Source organism: Agrilus planipennis, unplaced genomic scaffold, assembly GCF_000699045.2.
Source record: "Agrilus planipennis isolate EAB-ADULT unplaced genomic scaffold, Apla_2.0 scaffold80, whole genome shotgun sequence".
In the NCBI taxonomy this organism is placed as follows: domain Eukaryota; kingdom Metazoa; phylum Arthropoda; class Insecta; order Coleoptera; family Buprestidae; genus Agrilus; species Agrilus planipennis.
This window is the reverse complement of record NW_020438873.1, coordinates 1,054,731-1,071,027: the sequence shown is the minus strand read 5'-3', so window position 1 is coordinate 1,071,027 and position 16,297 is coordinate 1,054,731. Positions and strand designations below refer to the sequence as shown.

The following is a 16,297-nucleotide window of genomic DNA, read 5'->3' as shown; positions in this document are numbered from 1 at the left end:
CATAGTCGGCATTTCTTACTATTATACCTGTAGTAACTCCTCTTACAAAGCTCAAAGCTGTCACTCTATTCCAGTCTCGTTTCTGAACAGGACAACAACCTTTTTCTTTATATTAATATTAATTCTTGCACTTCAAGTCGGCACTTTTTGTTTCTATAAATAATGCCGTACCTGTTATATTCCAAGAATTCGTAACAAAAATTTGAACTTGTATTTTGCAATAGACAAAATTGAGTAGGTTTTGAAGAAAAATGAACCGTTTCACAAGAGAAACATTGTGGAGAAAATGCGTGTGTACTTTTAAGCAGAAACTGAAAAAGTATTAGCATCTGTTTCTATAGAAATTAATCTTTTCATCAAAATACTGTTTTTGAGATTTATTTTTCAGAGCTTTAGAACGCCTAAAGCACAAGAAATATTTTTGGTAAATATCGCTTTTTATTCTTTCATATCTTTAAGAGTTTCATCAAAGCGCACATTTTAGTTCAAAATATCTTCAATACAATATCAGTGATACGTGACTGTACAAAATGCCTTACAATAATAATATTTAATTAAGAATTATAGTGATTATCTGCAATGTAAATCTGTCGATTTTATCAAAAGCAATGCATCAGAAAACAGAAAAATATTACCTAAATATTCAAGTTGTTGATCATGAGATAATACAAGCATCTCAATCTAATATCTAACTATTTATATTATCTTGTGAAATACTGCACTTTAACACATTAACGTAATTAAAAATTGTTTTACGTTCCAAAAACTCATTATCTATTCATTACCATTGTAACTGTAACATGTTCGATAATACGTGACTTCGTAATATTATTTACCATTCAAGAAGCATAGTTTGTATGTTTTACGTCATTAAAAGTGCTCGGCCACAAATAATAAATCTAAATTAAAAAATGTTCTTTTCTAGTTTGCAAGTTTATTTTTACTTTTACCTCCTAAAGTTGTTTGAATTGACCAATTGAAGGTCTCGCGTCTGCAGCGCCGACCGACACTGCGGCAAATGAATGAAACGAAGGGAAATCAAACATGGCGTTACTTGTTTTCAACAGACGTCAATATTTGACAAAAAAGTGTTTTTAAAGTGTTCACTGCCAACATGGATTCAAAGAAAAGCCCAATTCGTCGAGCAAAACGTCAAGCAAAAGTGGTAGAAGATAATTTTTGGGATTGCAGTGTGTGTACATTTAGAAATACAGCAGAAGCTTTTAAATGTCTGATGTGCGACGTGAGAAAAGGTACATCTACTAGAAAACCTAGAATAAATCCCCAATTGGTAGCTCAACAAGTGGCTAGCCAATATGTACCTGCCACCAGTAATCAGAAAAAAGAGAAAAAAGACAAGAGGTCAATGAAAAAACGGAAGCACCCGCCCAGACTCAAGAACGTCGATAGGAGCACTGCCCAAACAAGAGAAGTTACCGTTAACAGTGTAACTGTAATTATTACAGAATATAAACCAAAAATTAAAAATTCAGAAACTATGTCAAGCTCCAGTTCTTCGGATCATGGTTCGCAATCAGAATCCAGCATGGATGCGCGGTAAAAAATTTATTTATTCGAACAATGTGTTAATGTGTACATATATATGTGTACAAAGGGGTAAAGTTTAAATCAACAGTTCGTGTGCGTGTCAGTGACTTGCCGGACGATGACTTACGACGTCACACTAGTCGGTTTGTTTTGATTTTTATTAAAAATTTAAGTGTTAACCAGAGCTACAGATAAGCGACCAATTCAAGAATGTCCTGTGTGCTTCACAGCAAAAAAAAAACCAGCAAACATGTGTGAATGTAAGTGTAAATGTGTTCGCTATAATAGTCTCCATATTTTGTAAACTTTTCATTTTTCTCCTAAGGAGAACTTATTGTATTTCACAAAGTGTTGTTCAAAATGTTTTGATGATAATGCATAGGTATAATGCATTCAGTTTGCATTTTATCGTGTAATAGATAATGTAGAAATGTATTCAGTACACCCATAATTCAATCTAAAGTTTTATTTTCATAGAAACTCATTGCTGTGATATCAAAAATGCTTATATTTATATACCGCAAATACTGACGTTTGTTCCAAGACAACTGCATACATATTTCGATAGGTACTTGAAATTGGTACCGTTATTTGGTAATATTAAATGGATGTGGGTGTAAAAGTACCTTATAAAAATAACATCTGAATTGTGTTTATATCATTTTTATAGTATAACAGGTAATTAGTACTAAGACGGTAAAAAGTAATTTTGTTGCATTGTTAAACAATTTTGATTTGAACACCAGTCGAAAATTAAATGTTTGGTTGGAAACATCCCTTTGCAGTTTGCACTTAGGTACCCATATCTTCAAAAAGTTGAAAAGCGTGTTTACTTTCAACACCAAAATCTACTTTTTTCTTATTATGTAAACTGTTCCTTAGTAGTAATGTTTTTTTCATTCATTTTAAAAATTTTCAAAATTCCTATGTGTTCACTGCCATGAAATAGTTTTAGAATATAAAATTTAAAATATAATTTCTACAGCGAAAAAGCGATATCCTCCAAGTAATTTTCATTTATTTAAGACTGAAAAGCTTTTGATAAATTAACAATTAATTTAATAAACGATGCTGGGTATAATTATGACCACAAATCATATAAATATTGTAATTTTGTATATAAAATTTGAAATGCATTTATACCTAATTAATTTATGTTCTAAATACCGTTCATTATCCCTTATTAATGTTTGTTTTATTTTTATAAACAAAGTACATATGTATTTATAGCACTTGGTTAATAAATGAATTATTATTTATGTGTTTTTTATATGCTTACTGATCCTGTTTATATTTTTTATATCAGCGTAGTATATGTTGCTTGAATTTTCCGATGGACTAAAAAATCTTGTAAGTTATACATTTTCTCTTGGTGAACTCGAAAGTAAAAAAAAATCAGTATTATTTGATTTAATTCTAACTATATGTTGATGCAACTACAAACAAAACCATGATTTATAAAGGTAAGTGTCTCTTGTAATTATAATTTTTGATTCTTAAAAAGTTTTTCAAATCATTACAGTACAATTATAAAAGTGCAAGTGGTACCAGTACCAGTACCCGTGCGATCTTGCAAATTTTCTCAAACAGTCATTTTATCTAAACATGAGTCATATTTTGTGTTTTTGATTAAATTAACATGAAAACTTGAATGTAATCCGTGCAATTCTCTCTTAAGAATTATTATAAAAACTATTAGTCAAGATTTGTTAAATTGAGCTTTCGTTTTATTTTCTCTTGGAAAAGTTTCACTTGAGATTGCAAGGAAGCAGTCAGTAATATTTAGAATTATCAAAATTATTGAAATTATAATTTGTTGTCATCATCATCATCATATAAAATCGTCAGTCCTAAGTTTAGACACGCATCTCTACTTTTTCCTACCCTGAGCTAATGCTTGCCTTTTCCTAAAACTAGAACATCCCATTTGTTGTCCTATTAATTTTTTAATTTTTAATTATTATTTGTGTATGGATTATGGGGTTTAAAACGCTTCCTTTATGGGGTTATATGTTTTAGGGTTCGTAACGCTTGCGATATAACAGAATATGATAGTTCAAGTGCGGGGGTTATAGGGTTAAATGTTTAATGCTTTTGATCAATGTGTGCTTTTTTAATTTTTATAGACCAAATTTGTTTTATAGCCAGTCCGGTCCTGCAATTTTCAAGTAGAGGAATGGAAGTAGAGATATGAGATATCTCAATACTATTCCAAATGTATTATAGTGAAGCTTTTGTAAAATTCGTCGTAAATTTTACAATGACGATCAGGCAAGATTTCACTTTTGCAAAAACATTTACTGCACTTATACGATAAGTAAGGCCTAATTATACGATAAGTTTAGTTTTTCTCGATTTTTCGCAACGTTTTAGTGAAAAGTCTTCATCTACTTTTGAGGGCACGAGCCATTACTGAGTTTCTTAAATATTATCACATTTAAATAATAATTAATCAATTAACAAACTTTTCGTTGACGACAAATGATTAACTGTTTATTTAAAAAATTATTGCATTAAAACAATATAACACAGAAAGTATTTAATACAAATAAACACAAAGAGATAATTAAATAAAATGTGTTGTTTACTTGAGCAGATGTAAGTTAAGTATATTGTGGATATGTATTTAGGAGTATACAATGTAAATTTAGTTCGTAATTATGTAACATTGTTAATTCTCAATTTGTACAGTATCGCATTCAAATTATATTAAGTATCCAAATGGATTCCTAGAAAAGTTATTTTAAAATTAAACAGACAATTAAATTCCAGAAATCTCTCAAGTGCACAACAAGAGAGTAATTTCTAGTGGGTGTACCACTGATAATAAATTTTACAATTTAAACAATTCAGGTATATTTAATTGATATTGTTTTATTTATACGACGAATTTTAATCAATCTATTATGATTAATGTATTTACAATATGTAGTGATAATAATTTATCTTAATTCGTTAAAAGAAATTCATTATCTGCATGTAAGGTGTCATCATAGTCAACTAATTTTGTTATTATTGTTATTTACACCGTCATGAATACTGTTGATATTATACTACATTTTATTTTTATAACAACGATTTGCATTTCGTGTAGTATTTCATATCAAACAATCCTTTGATTAAACAATTAGAAGCAGAAACCAAAACCTATTGAAATACGTATATAGGTGTGCTAGAATATTATGAAAATCGATGGGTGCAATTTTGTGTAGTTGAAAAAGGTCATTTTTCTATAGTATTACATGTGACTGACCGTCTGGATGACCGCAGTTCAACCAGCATTTTTTAATGGAAGTTTGAAGGTAGATTTATATTAATATAAGGTCAATTTTGGCTATAGGAATTTATGTACCAACACCTACCATTACCACTAGGCAGCGGTTTCCAATCTTTTTTGCTACGAATCCCATTTTGCTCTAACTCCATCTCGACAAAAAGGTTTTCCGTGTGAACTGATAATAATTTTATATATAAGACCCCTGGCACCTCATTGTGTACCTACATGTTGCAATCTTTAACTTACATTTTGAATTCAAAATCTTAATTGTACGCATTTAATGTGCACATTTTTACTTACCATATTATTAAAATTAGGTTTAATGTTAAATTCGAATATTCAGAGTATCCAGTTTAATTCTGAATTTGTTTTTTCTGTAGGCGTAAACTGAAAAGCTCGTTTGTAATCTGTGAGTCGATAAAAATCGAAACAGAAATCGTAATAACCTTCTCAATGACTGCAAACTATTCACCTGTAAGTTCAAATCCAAAAGTAATTCAATTTGAATTAGTAGATTCGAATTTTTGATTTTAATATCGAGCAAGTTCTCATTTTCCGACACAGGTAACATTGATGGTTTAGGCTGATGTGCGAATGAATTCTGTACTCGATGGATGTCTTGCAACTCCCCTGAAAAATATTCTTTCAAGGGTTCTTTCTTTCACAAAAATAGCGACACTTGTCCCTATCATAGAATGAAGTGTTACTAGGGTTCAGCTTTTCATTATTGTTTTGGTTATGAAAAATATGCCGTTTATAGAACGATTGCTTTTCGCAGAATTATCTATAATTTTATTAGGACAAAAAATGACGTATCTCACGAAATCCCTGCGAACACCATTTGGAAACCGATCCACTAGAGGGTAGCAAAGTTTTTGACACTTTTTGTTACGAAAACGTTATGATACATTTCAAATAGATTACTGATAGACTTCATTACTAGTGAGTGAATATTAAGATTAACGATGCAACGGAAACAGAAATAAATGGTAAATTTTTGCGGAGGCGGAAACGGGAGCGGAAGTGTAATGATTTTAGGTGATTCTTTAATGTAGTGGTTGTGCGCTGTTTCCGTGAATATTTTGCATTTAGCACTTGCATTGTTAACATCAACAAAATAATCCCAAATGGAATTTCTTTTTGGCTTCAAAATTGCACTTTAAACATAAAATTTACACCATATACAAAATAAATAAACGCTATAACTGTATTAATATTTTCGAAATGAAATTATTAGCAGACCTGGCTAAGGGCTAAGGCTAAGCTGAAAGTCCTGGACGTTTTTAGATTAAAGTAGGAAACCAACAAGAGAATAAAATTTGGAAAATATCAACGTACGAAATAACACAATTGCTTATGGCTCTTTATAAATAATAATAAATAAAAAACAGAAAACATTAAATATCTGGACTTTATAAGCTAGATTGTGAAAATTTCACACTAATACTAATATACTAAAACAGAACTATTGAAATAAGAGAAAAACAACATAAAAGAAGATATGATAACTTGAAGAAGTAAGTACATATGTCAATTATGTCTTCCGCCCTACACTCCAGCTTTTAGGTAGAGTATATATAGATCGAAAGGAACAGTATAATTGGCCTATAGGGATGAAACGCAAGTAAATTATTATATAACTTTTTACAACGATCTGATACCCTTGTAAGATGGAACAATTGTTATCAAAATTTTTTATCTAATAAGCTAACATAACTCTAATAAAAAGTTTTTAAAAATTACCATAAAAATGCTTCGTTGTATAATTTTTCAATTTCAATGTGTTTGGTAGACTTGGAGTCGAGACATGTATTTGCAATTAACGTTGACTTCTAAATGTTTTTTTAATCGATTTGGTTTTCTTTTGCCTACACAAATTAACTAATATTCGTAGCTTAGATGGTGGTTGCTGATTGTAAGTCTGGTTCTTTCATGAACAATCTAAATAGTTCTTTATGATTTTCAAAATTTTCTTAAGACAAAGAGTGCTTTGTTACAATAGCAAAAAATATAAACCGAGTAATCAATAACCAAACGAGTTAAATTTTGGGCTTAAAAGCTTCCTCCAACAGGAACCGTGAGACAATAAGGTCACTCCCTCTCCTTTTCTTACGAATTTTCTTCATTGCCTGCCAACTTAGAAACTATTCGCTTCAAACACAAAGACCAAAACTGTAATAAAACAGCAATTAAGCACGTTCAGGGTGTGCTGTGTCAAGTTACGAACTGTACTTATGTTAGACAGGAATTTCATTTTGGCAATCATTAATATTAATCTCGTACCATCAATATAACGAAATTACAGTTGTGTTACCCTCCGAAGTGTGACAGCCCGTTGCCCAAACCTGACACGACTCGTTTATGTAAAACAACGAAGAAAAACAAAAGTATTCTGTTTATCTATGATTATATAGGTAAGGCAAAATTTAGACTGATCATACAAATTACACGTCCCTTTTTATAAATATACTTTTTCAATCATGTCTATTTAAAAATATCACATGCTTCTTTAAAAACTGTTCTAAGCCAACCGAAATCTTTTGAACTAAATGTAGATTGCATTTATTGGACTTACTGTATCTATTAGATTATGTTTAATGCATTTACATTTAGCTTTCTATTGTTTTCGCTTTTCTATTTTCCTCCTCCATAATATTTCTCTCATCCTTTTCAGACCATACTTTACTTCCACGTGAATTTCCCATTATTTGCCGTCCTACTCTCACTTGGCAGCCATTTACTCTTTGTTCTTTCGTTTTTCAAATAATTTGGGTTTTTATCCCCTTCTTTCCATATCTTTTTGTATTTCTGTACGAATTTTTAATTTTTCATTTTTTTTTTTTGTTTATCAATGTCTTTAGATAATCTTTCAAGCTCTTTCCATCACTTCTGTCTTTTTCCAATTTCCATCTGTAGTGTGTGACTCCCATTCTTTTTTCGTTAAAAAATCTTTTTTTTCCTTTTTCCATCTTTCTTTTGTGATTTTCCTTTCTTCGGTTTAAATATTCGATATATTATTCTTTTAATAATATATTGTCTTCTGAATTAGAGACTTTTTCTTCGTACTTTAAAGCTCTTTTCGAATATTTTGTGACCTATTTTTCTGTTTTTCTTTCTTCTTGTAATAAGTACATCGGTGTATTTCTATCTACATTTAAAATGTAAGTTATGTATCTCTTCTGAATGCTTTTAATTTCGTTTCTTTCTTCCCTCCACATATTTCCGCTCCGTACAATAATATGGTCTCTACTAATGTCTCGAAAAGGAACATTCTTTTCCCCAACTCTTTTTGAGATTTCTTTCTCCTATTCTCTATACCTTTCCCATTACCCCTATTGCTTTCTTTCTCAGTTTTTTTATGTGCCCTTATACCCACCAATGAGTTTAGATATATTATAGTTATGTAGGCACACAGATTAAGATAAAACAGAATTTTACAAATAAAACTTTCAATTATTGATTTGTTCTTTTTTTCTGTCGCATGTATTAAAGTCTCCTTTTCGTCCACGCACAAAATTTTTCTTTGATTAAACATGATCACACATCAATTAAGAATTATTGTTCTGTTATTACTGTTAAGTTACAGAGTTAGTCTAAATAAAGCAAAGTTTTAAGGAATGACACAAATGACAGACACCACAGATAGTGCAAAAGATGAATGGATAAAATTTCAGAGTTGGCTACATTATTTCCATCAGAATATCGTCAATACTGTTGGAACTACTCAATATATTACTCTATTATAATTAATTAACGAATGTTAAAAAGTAATGCAGTAATAGGCAATTTTCTTAGCATATATTTTGCAAAAGAAAACAATACTTTAATTATATCTTTAATTTCTCTTTTTCATTAGTATTTTTTAAGATACAAATGTAAAAAATGCCAATAACCTTTCCACTTGTAAAAGATTTTCCATCAGAATTGGTTAACTTTTTTAGATATTATTTCAAAAACAGAATGGAAACTTGCTTAAAATATACGAATTTGCCGTGAAATTTCTTAATGCGTTTAATCTTTCACACAAAGAATTTCATTTTCCTTTATCCGATATTATGATAAACCGATTATGCGACGAAAAACCAATATGCTTTGCCACAAAAAATTATTTACGTAAAAACCGTTCCCTTCGAAAAACCTGTGGAAACTTTGATGTGGATTAGGTAACAAAAAGTTTATGTTATATTAACTATTTTTAGACATTAGCATATCGATTTTAAATGGGAAGGTAGCGGCACAATCATCTGAATAGGGTCTTTTCGAAATTGACGATTGATACCAAAATAAAACATTTTGAAACTAATATCTACAACTTTTTGTTTTTGCTTCTGAGAAACAATAGAAAAACTACTTTAAACATCATATTTCTTGGTCAATATTGATATTCGAGAAGTGCCGATAGGTAAATTACGAATAACCTATAACCTTGACCTTAAGATCCAGTCTCAGACACCACGTTTTTCGATATAATTGAAAAGGGTCGAGTGGTCTCATTCTGAAAGCTGCTTTCATTCTCATTATTGTGTTTGATGCTCATACCTGCATGCCTACATGTAAGCACGAAGTTTTAGAACGAATCGATAAAACTGTGATCGAGAGCTGTTGCTAATTAAAACTCGCACAACTTATTAAATAAAATGTACACGTTAATATTCGTAATTAAGCTTTTAATGTAGGTAATACAGAAAAATATTCGCTTGAATTATGAAATAGCAGCAAATGAAGATTTTCAAAACAATATTAGCAGGGAAGTCTACCCAATAATATTGCATAAGAGTAGGTAAAGTTCAAGAGTGGACGAGATCTGTTTATTAGAAACTTTGCTACTTGCTACTCCTTAGAGAAAATCGATATATAAATAGGATTAGTTTTATAGGTTTTATCCAAGTGTCTGAAATTTCGTTATAGCGTAGACCACTGGTGTTTGAGTGTAAAAATAGCCTCCACAGTCCCATCGTGAACTGTGGTGGTTATTTGCCGGTAGTTGTGATAGTGTGAGGGAAATGGTGGTTGAAAGTGGTTGATCTAAGACGTTTTCATATTTCAACCGAAGTGTTTTATGAAATGTTTGGAATCTTTTATAATGCTCGAAACCTCTCCAGTTCAGTGGGTGTGTGGGTTTGTGGATGGATTACCTGTCACCAAACACCGGTTAACTAAGAATGTACCTACTAGAATGCTATTGAATGTGTTTAGTATGTTCCTCAGTTAGGCTGTTCTCGAATGTCTAGGACTCTTGACAGGTAGAATGTTCCAAAGTGAATTAGTCCAGAATTTAAGAGGACCATTATGGGTAAATGGTGGGAATAACTCCTGACACTATAAAGAGCATTGTACAGACACTTTGACCAAAGTGTTCTAAAAATGTTTGGAATGGGTCGGTGGGTTTGTGGTCGACTAAAGGTCACCAAACACCTATTTACGTCCTTGAATGTTTCTAGCGTGGTCGTCAATTTCAATACTCTAAAATGTCTACGACAGGATTGTTCTGTCAGAATGTTTTAGAGTAAACTGGACCGGAAGAAAGTTCTGCATTGTTTGAGGACTATTATATATTAGTGGATGAGCTGGCTTTGGACACTATATTAGGACATTTCGACTAGGGTCCTGAAGAATGTTTAGAATTTCCTATAATGTTTGAGATTTCTCTAGTCTGGGGTGCGTTTAGGTTTGAGAGTCGACCGGCAAATACCCGTTTAGGATAAGTGAGAATGTAAAGCTTGCAAAACGAGTTGATATCACATAGCATATTCAAAAAACTATCAATTTTTTCTGATACCTACTTCTCTTTAAAGGGACTTTCAGTTGTTTCCGATTAAGAGCTAGATCATGACAGATTAAAAATAAATCAATGCCACAGTTAAACCTCCCTGTTACTGTTGTGATTGTGTCAATAACTTCCCAATTGGATAATTAATTCGACTGTAAGAATGATGTCTACATAAAATAAGAAGGCTTATACAGTAAGTTCCTCTCGGTTATTTGTAATCATTGCACTAAGAGTGAATATATGAAAACTGTAAGGTCGTGGAAAGTTACTGCTTATTTCTTTTGATACAGGAATGCATGTAGTTTCAGGAAGTATAGAAATGAAATCTAGTCTATTTGCATCATTATCTACTTGAAGTATCTCAGGTTACAAAAAATGTTTGGAGTTCAATTTTAATTATTTGATTTTGTAATATGCCGCATTTTCGTTCTTTTTGTTCATCCAACCAATATCAGAGTTCATATAATTACATCGTAATAAAATACGTTATTGCCGTAAAAATATTCAGTTAGTAAAGGAGTGGGTTTCAAAATAGTATATAAGCCTCGCAAATTATTAATTAAAATCACATTCGCGTACAATTTCGTTAAAAAGTGTTTTATAAAATGTGGAGCCAACAGGTATGTGTGTTAGGTATTATATTTTAGTCAAATTGCAAAAAGAATAAAGACAAGCAAAGTCGGAAAATGCAGAGATTATTCTGAATTATTTTAATTTAATTTAAAATTAAAATGTAAAGAATGAATCTAATCCAATTAACTTGCCAAGTTACGGTCGAATATAGAAAGAAAGAAAAATAATGTTTCATTTACGAAATGTTCTTTAATTTTTCAGGTTATCATTACGTTATTATCCCTTGCTTATGCAATACACGGCGGAGATGTTACCGGTAATGAAGTGTCAGAAGGAAGCAGTTACGGCGGTAGTTCTGAATCGTATTACGGAACGCAAGCAATCCAATCAGGGATTTCCGGTTCTTACTATTCCGGTCAAGACGTATCAGGATACGCAGCTGGACAAGCCCCAAGTGATACTGTTTCAACAGTAAATCAGCAAATACCCGTTCCTGTCCCGCAACCAGTTCAGATACCTATAAACAACCCTGTACCATATCCAGTGCCTCAACCATATCCCGTTAATGTTCCCAGAGCAGTGGAAATTCCTGAACCGGTACCACAAAGGGTTGAAATACCTAGACCAGTACCAATAACAGTAACGCGTCAAGTACCATATCCGGTACCACAACCAATACAAGAACGAGTACCGTATCCAGTACCTTATTCTGTTCCACAACCTTATCCAGTTGAGGTTCCTCAACCAGTCCCCATAAGGGTTCCACAAACGATAGTCATTCCACAACTGCAGCCTATTAATGTTCAAGGAGGTGGAGGGGCACAACAAGGTAATTATTAAGATCCTAGAATGATTGTTTAGAATATGCTATATGGACGTAAATCGTATTTTTATTACATTTGTCATCTTTAACTGTTCGCCTAAAAGAGAACTCGAAATAGAGTAAAAAAATTATTGTAATGTCCTTATTGTCAATTTATTAATAATGCCAACATCAAATTCTAACCGTTTTGAAAAAAGTAGCAATTTGAAAATTACTTAACCTCACTGAAAGCACATTCTGTTCTTTAGTTTTATATGAACTTATATATCCTAAAATACCAATTTGCTTTTATACCCATTAGGTGGATACTTTGGCGGTTCTAATGGAATACACGGCGGAAGTTCAATTTATTCTAACGGAAAAGGACAAACAATTACATATACGTCTACAAATCATCTCGCTGGAGCAAAGAGTTCATCCACAATTGTCTTAGGATCGAAACATCATTACTAAAATGCAAAAAACGAATTTTCTTTTTGATTACGTCATATTTGTCATAATAAATAAATAAGTTACAAAAGAAAACGTGAATATTTTTTTACAGTATTTCGGATGGTGTACCCTGATATCAAATTTCTCTAACTCGAATCTCCTAAACGCAACCAGTTATATTCGAGTTAAAGAAAATTCTATTATTATACCATATGGTATACTATATATTATTTGATTAAGCGTAGGTGCTCTGGTTCCTAAATAATCAATTGTCTAATTTTTCCATCCAACAGCGAAAAGGAAAAATGTAATTATCAGTTTCAGGGAAATGTTCTGGTCATTTTCACATTTACTCACCTGAGGTACGGGTAAATTGGTAATAACCTCAGTATGAGGAAGCGAAACTATTGAAAGTAGGTAATTATTACGTACGTTTTCCTTCTAAACGGCGAATTTGGATGAGAACGTTGCAATTAATTAAAGATCTAAAGTACCAATGCAAGAACGATTGGACTTTTTTAAGGATTTTCACCTTCTGTTTATGTTTATATATTTTGATAATTGTTTTAGTATTAACCTCAAACGAATTAGTAAAAAATTGTTGATGTTGTCACTGTCTAACCCGGGCCCCTGGTTTTACATATCAGTACTCTACCATCCAGCTGCTATCGGTTTTGCTGTTGTCACCTCCTCGTAGCTTAGTTGTAGAGTCCTGGTGGTTAAAATCAGGAGCCCAACTTCAACAGTAACAGCAGCATCAAATTTTCCCTCATTAATTTGAAGTTATCTGTAGTGGGTAACGTTATACTTCGTTTACTTTCTGTAGCGATGTGACCTTCAGTTTGACCGACGCAAAGTAGAAAAGAACAGCACTAGACCAGAAAAGGAAAGAGACAATTCTCAGCCAAATTCTTAACCGGTGAGAAGCGTATAATCCTTACAGTATTGCACGAATACTGCACTGCAGGTACTGTATGAAAAAGTATGTTTAATGTACAAGAGTCGAGAGTATAATGAGTTTTTTCTCCCTACCTACGATTTTGCCAGCGCGCATTCAAGACACTGGAAGAGGCACATCGCTAGAGAAAGTAGATGAACTATAATTCAAAAAATTAATTCACTAACGCATTATTCTCCACATTTTTCTATTTTGTTTCCTGTATAAAACCCCTTAAAAAAAGCTCCTGGTGTAGAGATAAACAAAGTCATAAGAGAAAACGTAGTACAGTTCAACTATTATATGTAGTACCTATGTGGTTTCATGACGTAGAAATTTTTGCCGAAACGTTCTAGTTTCAGAGCTTCACTGATCGTAGCGATACTTCCCGAAACAGCCTATCCCTTTAACGGAATCGAAGCGGTCTATCCGCTTTAGACATGCACAGTGTTAAAAACTGTCCGTCGAGGCAGGAGGTGGTGGGAGTTGACGTCGCTGCTAGCAATGGGGGTAGGGGGTTCGGTTGGGACGTTGCGTTGGGACCGCACCACCAGAGGAGCGAATGCGAGGCGCCTCCGCCTGGCTTGACACGGGATATTTGTATGGGACGTTTCGAATACAAAAAAAGCACGAATTAGGGTAAACGTTTTTATTACACTTACGTTTATTACGAGAGTGAAACCTAATTTTAAACATATTTTCAAAAACTATCGCGGTATCTACAAACAAATGTACGATGCTGTATGATTCTGTTCTAAAAATTCTCTAATGGGACATTTCGAAATATTACTTAGCCCGATTCATAGTTTGGGCGGCGAAACTAATAATCAAAACGGGAAATAGATTATATAATATTATACGAACTACAAATTCCAACAAAGATCCATTTTTCTTTTAACTAACCATAAAATGGCACATTTTGCTTTTGCCGACTCTTTTGCAAGGCCAAAATAACAACAGTTGAAAAGCCAACCTTAATAACGATCCATTTTTATACTTTCTATAATGGGTACGCTTTGTGAATGTTTTCAATAAAAAGTGAAAGGATTTTTTGATTTGACAAGGGGTCGTTCAAGTATTACGTAAGCTATTACTAACCCCCTCCCCATCGTCAGCAAAAGTAAACAAGGCGCTCACCACCCCTCCCATGCTTACGTAAACATTGGTACATGCATTTTTCAACGAGTTTGATTCATGAGCAGCAGTTGTAAGTCCAAGCATAGACAAGTAGGGCTTCCGTATGTGTCCAAACCAAAATCGACTACATTTTGTAGAAAATCCGAAAAAGTAAATACTGCTGACGTAATCCCCACCCCCCATGTCATCAAAAATAAGCAAAGCAAACACCCTCCCTGTAGTGCTTGAATGGCCCCCCAATGACTCTATACAGAGAGTGAAATATACACTGATAATTCATAGAATTTCAAAACTGGCAATTGTATTTTAATCGAATGCTCACATAACTGTCATATTTTGGCTACTATTTTACAACAACCATATTTACCATCAACATAAAATATGACATAGCTAAATGGTTAGAAATTCAGTAATTAAAGACTCCTTTTTTCACTAGATGGAATATTTGTATAAAGTTTCTGACTGGAGAATTTTTGATATCGATTTTCGCAAAATTTACGAAATTTGATCTCTCAAAATCGTGTCGAAAAATCGAATGTTTTGAAACGTTTAGTACATAGGTGTAAAGAATTTTTTCAGTTACATATTTACACTTGATGGTTACTTTTTTATAGAATACTTATACTGAAAATCCACAATGTGTATAGATAATTCGTAAAAATCTAAGCAAGTGTTTGTTTTACAACTGTTTCGTTTAATTTTCCTTTTTAAAGCTAATTATTTCATACAAGTAATTTTAGAGCAAAGGAAAGTCTTCGGTTCCAATAACAAAATGGAGGAATACAATAACTCTTAATTATTTATTACTAATGTTCTTTCAACGACATACTAAACTTATTTTAATCGTTATATAATGACCATGTATTGCTTTATCTTTACCATACTTCTGCTCCACCATATTCTCAGAATTTGTTAATGATCCAAAAATCAATAACTTCTTGGTAGAAAATACTGCATAAGTATTAAAAACAATTTTGAAGCGCTTTTAATCGATTTTAATACATGCCCATTAATGGTCAATCAAAACATGCAGGCGGTTATAACGAAGAGAAGATACTAATTTGAAGCCAGCGTACACAGAGGTATAGGTTGGAGGAGACTATTGTTTTACGAACAAGATAAGAAATTTGTGAGCAACAACAAGACAGGACTTTTTCTTAGCAAGAGTAACATTTCTTGTTATGAAGCTAGCAAGAAGCAAGAATTATTGCTTTTTGGGCACAAGTCTACAATGTTTAAAAATAAAGACGAATGCCAAAAAGAACAAGAAATAGTAAGAATCAATCCAGCAAGGGATTGATACGACAAGAAGTAAAGTAACTTCTTGTTTTGTTAAGTAAGACAAGAAATCTTGATTTGTTCATCAATAGAGACTAAACAATGCAAATATAAATATCAATTAGATGATTTGTTAATGCATAAGAAGGTTTTCAGCTTTAGCCAAATTATCTAAATAAGAATTGTATGTATTTACAGCATTTGTTTTATTTTTAATTAGTACATTTCCAACAGGAAGTGGTGATAAAATTTAAAAATTAGAAATGTATAGTGACCAAATTATTCCTCATGTTATTTAAACGTTGTATGTAGGTACTTCCTGTAAAGTAATGCAAGCATATCTACACATAGTTATGTGCATTGCGTAACTTCGTCACGCTGTCTGTGTCCCAACTGACTCAATGCAAACTCACTCATTTAACCAATACAATGATATTTTCATCGACTTTTGTTTTCCGTTATATCAAAATGCAAATTCTTATTACCTTGAAAGAAATAGCCAATGTTGTTGCATAATTTCAT

General features: G+C 32.2%; 2 protein-coding genes across 3 annotated transcripts; both read left to right on the top strand.

Moving 5' to 3' along the window:
- The first annotated feature begins 903 nt into the window (after positions 1-903).
- On the top strand, positions 904-1,789 carry LOC108734795 (YY1-associated factor 2). The gene has a single exon (XM_018466473.1). The coding sequence runs from the start codon at positions 1,115-1,117 to the stop codon at positions 1,559-1,561; it is 447 nt and encodes a 148-aa protein (XP_018321975.1). The 5' UTR covers positions 904-1,114; the 3' UTR covers positions 1,562-1,789.
- Positions 1,790-4,651: 2,862 nt separating this feature from the next.
- On the top strand, positions 4,652-12,457 carry LOC108734794 (tetra-peptide repeat homeobox protein 1-like). Of its 2 annotated transcripts, none has more exons than XM_018466471.1 (3): positions 4,652-4,850; positions 11,430-11,997; positions 12,293-12,457. In XM_018466471.1, exons 1-3 carry the CDS (start codon positions 4,809-4,811, stop codon positions 12,442-12,444), a joined length of 762 nt encoding a protein of 253 aa, XP_018321973.1. In that variant the 5' UTR covers positions 4,652-4,808; the 3' UTR covers positions 12,445-12,457. The 2 variants fall into 2 exon arrangements, with proteins under 2 accessions (XP_018321973.1, XP_018321974.1); XM_018466472.1 differs by lacking the exon at positions 4,652-4,850 and adding an exon at positions 11,176-11,215.
- Positions 12,458-16,297: the final 3,840 nt, after the last annotated feature.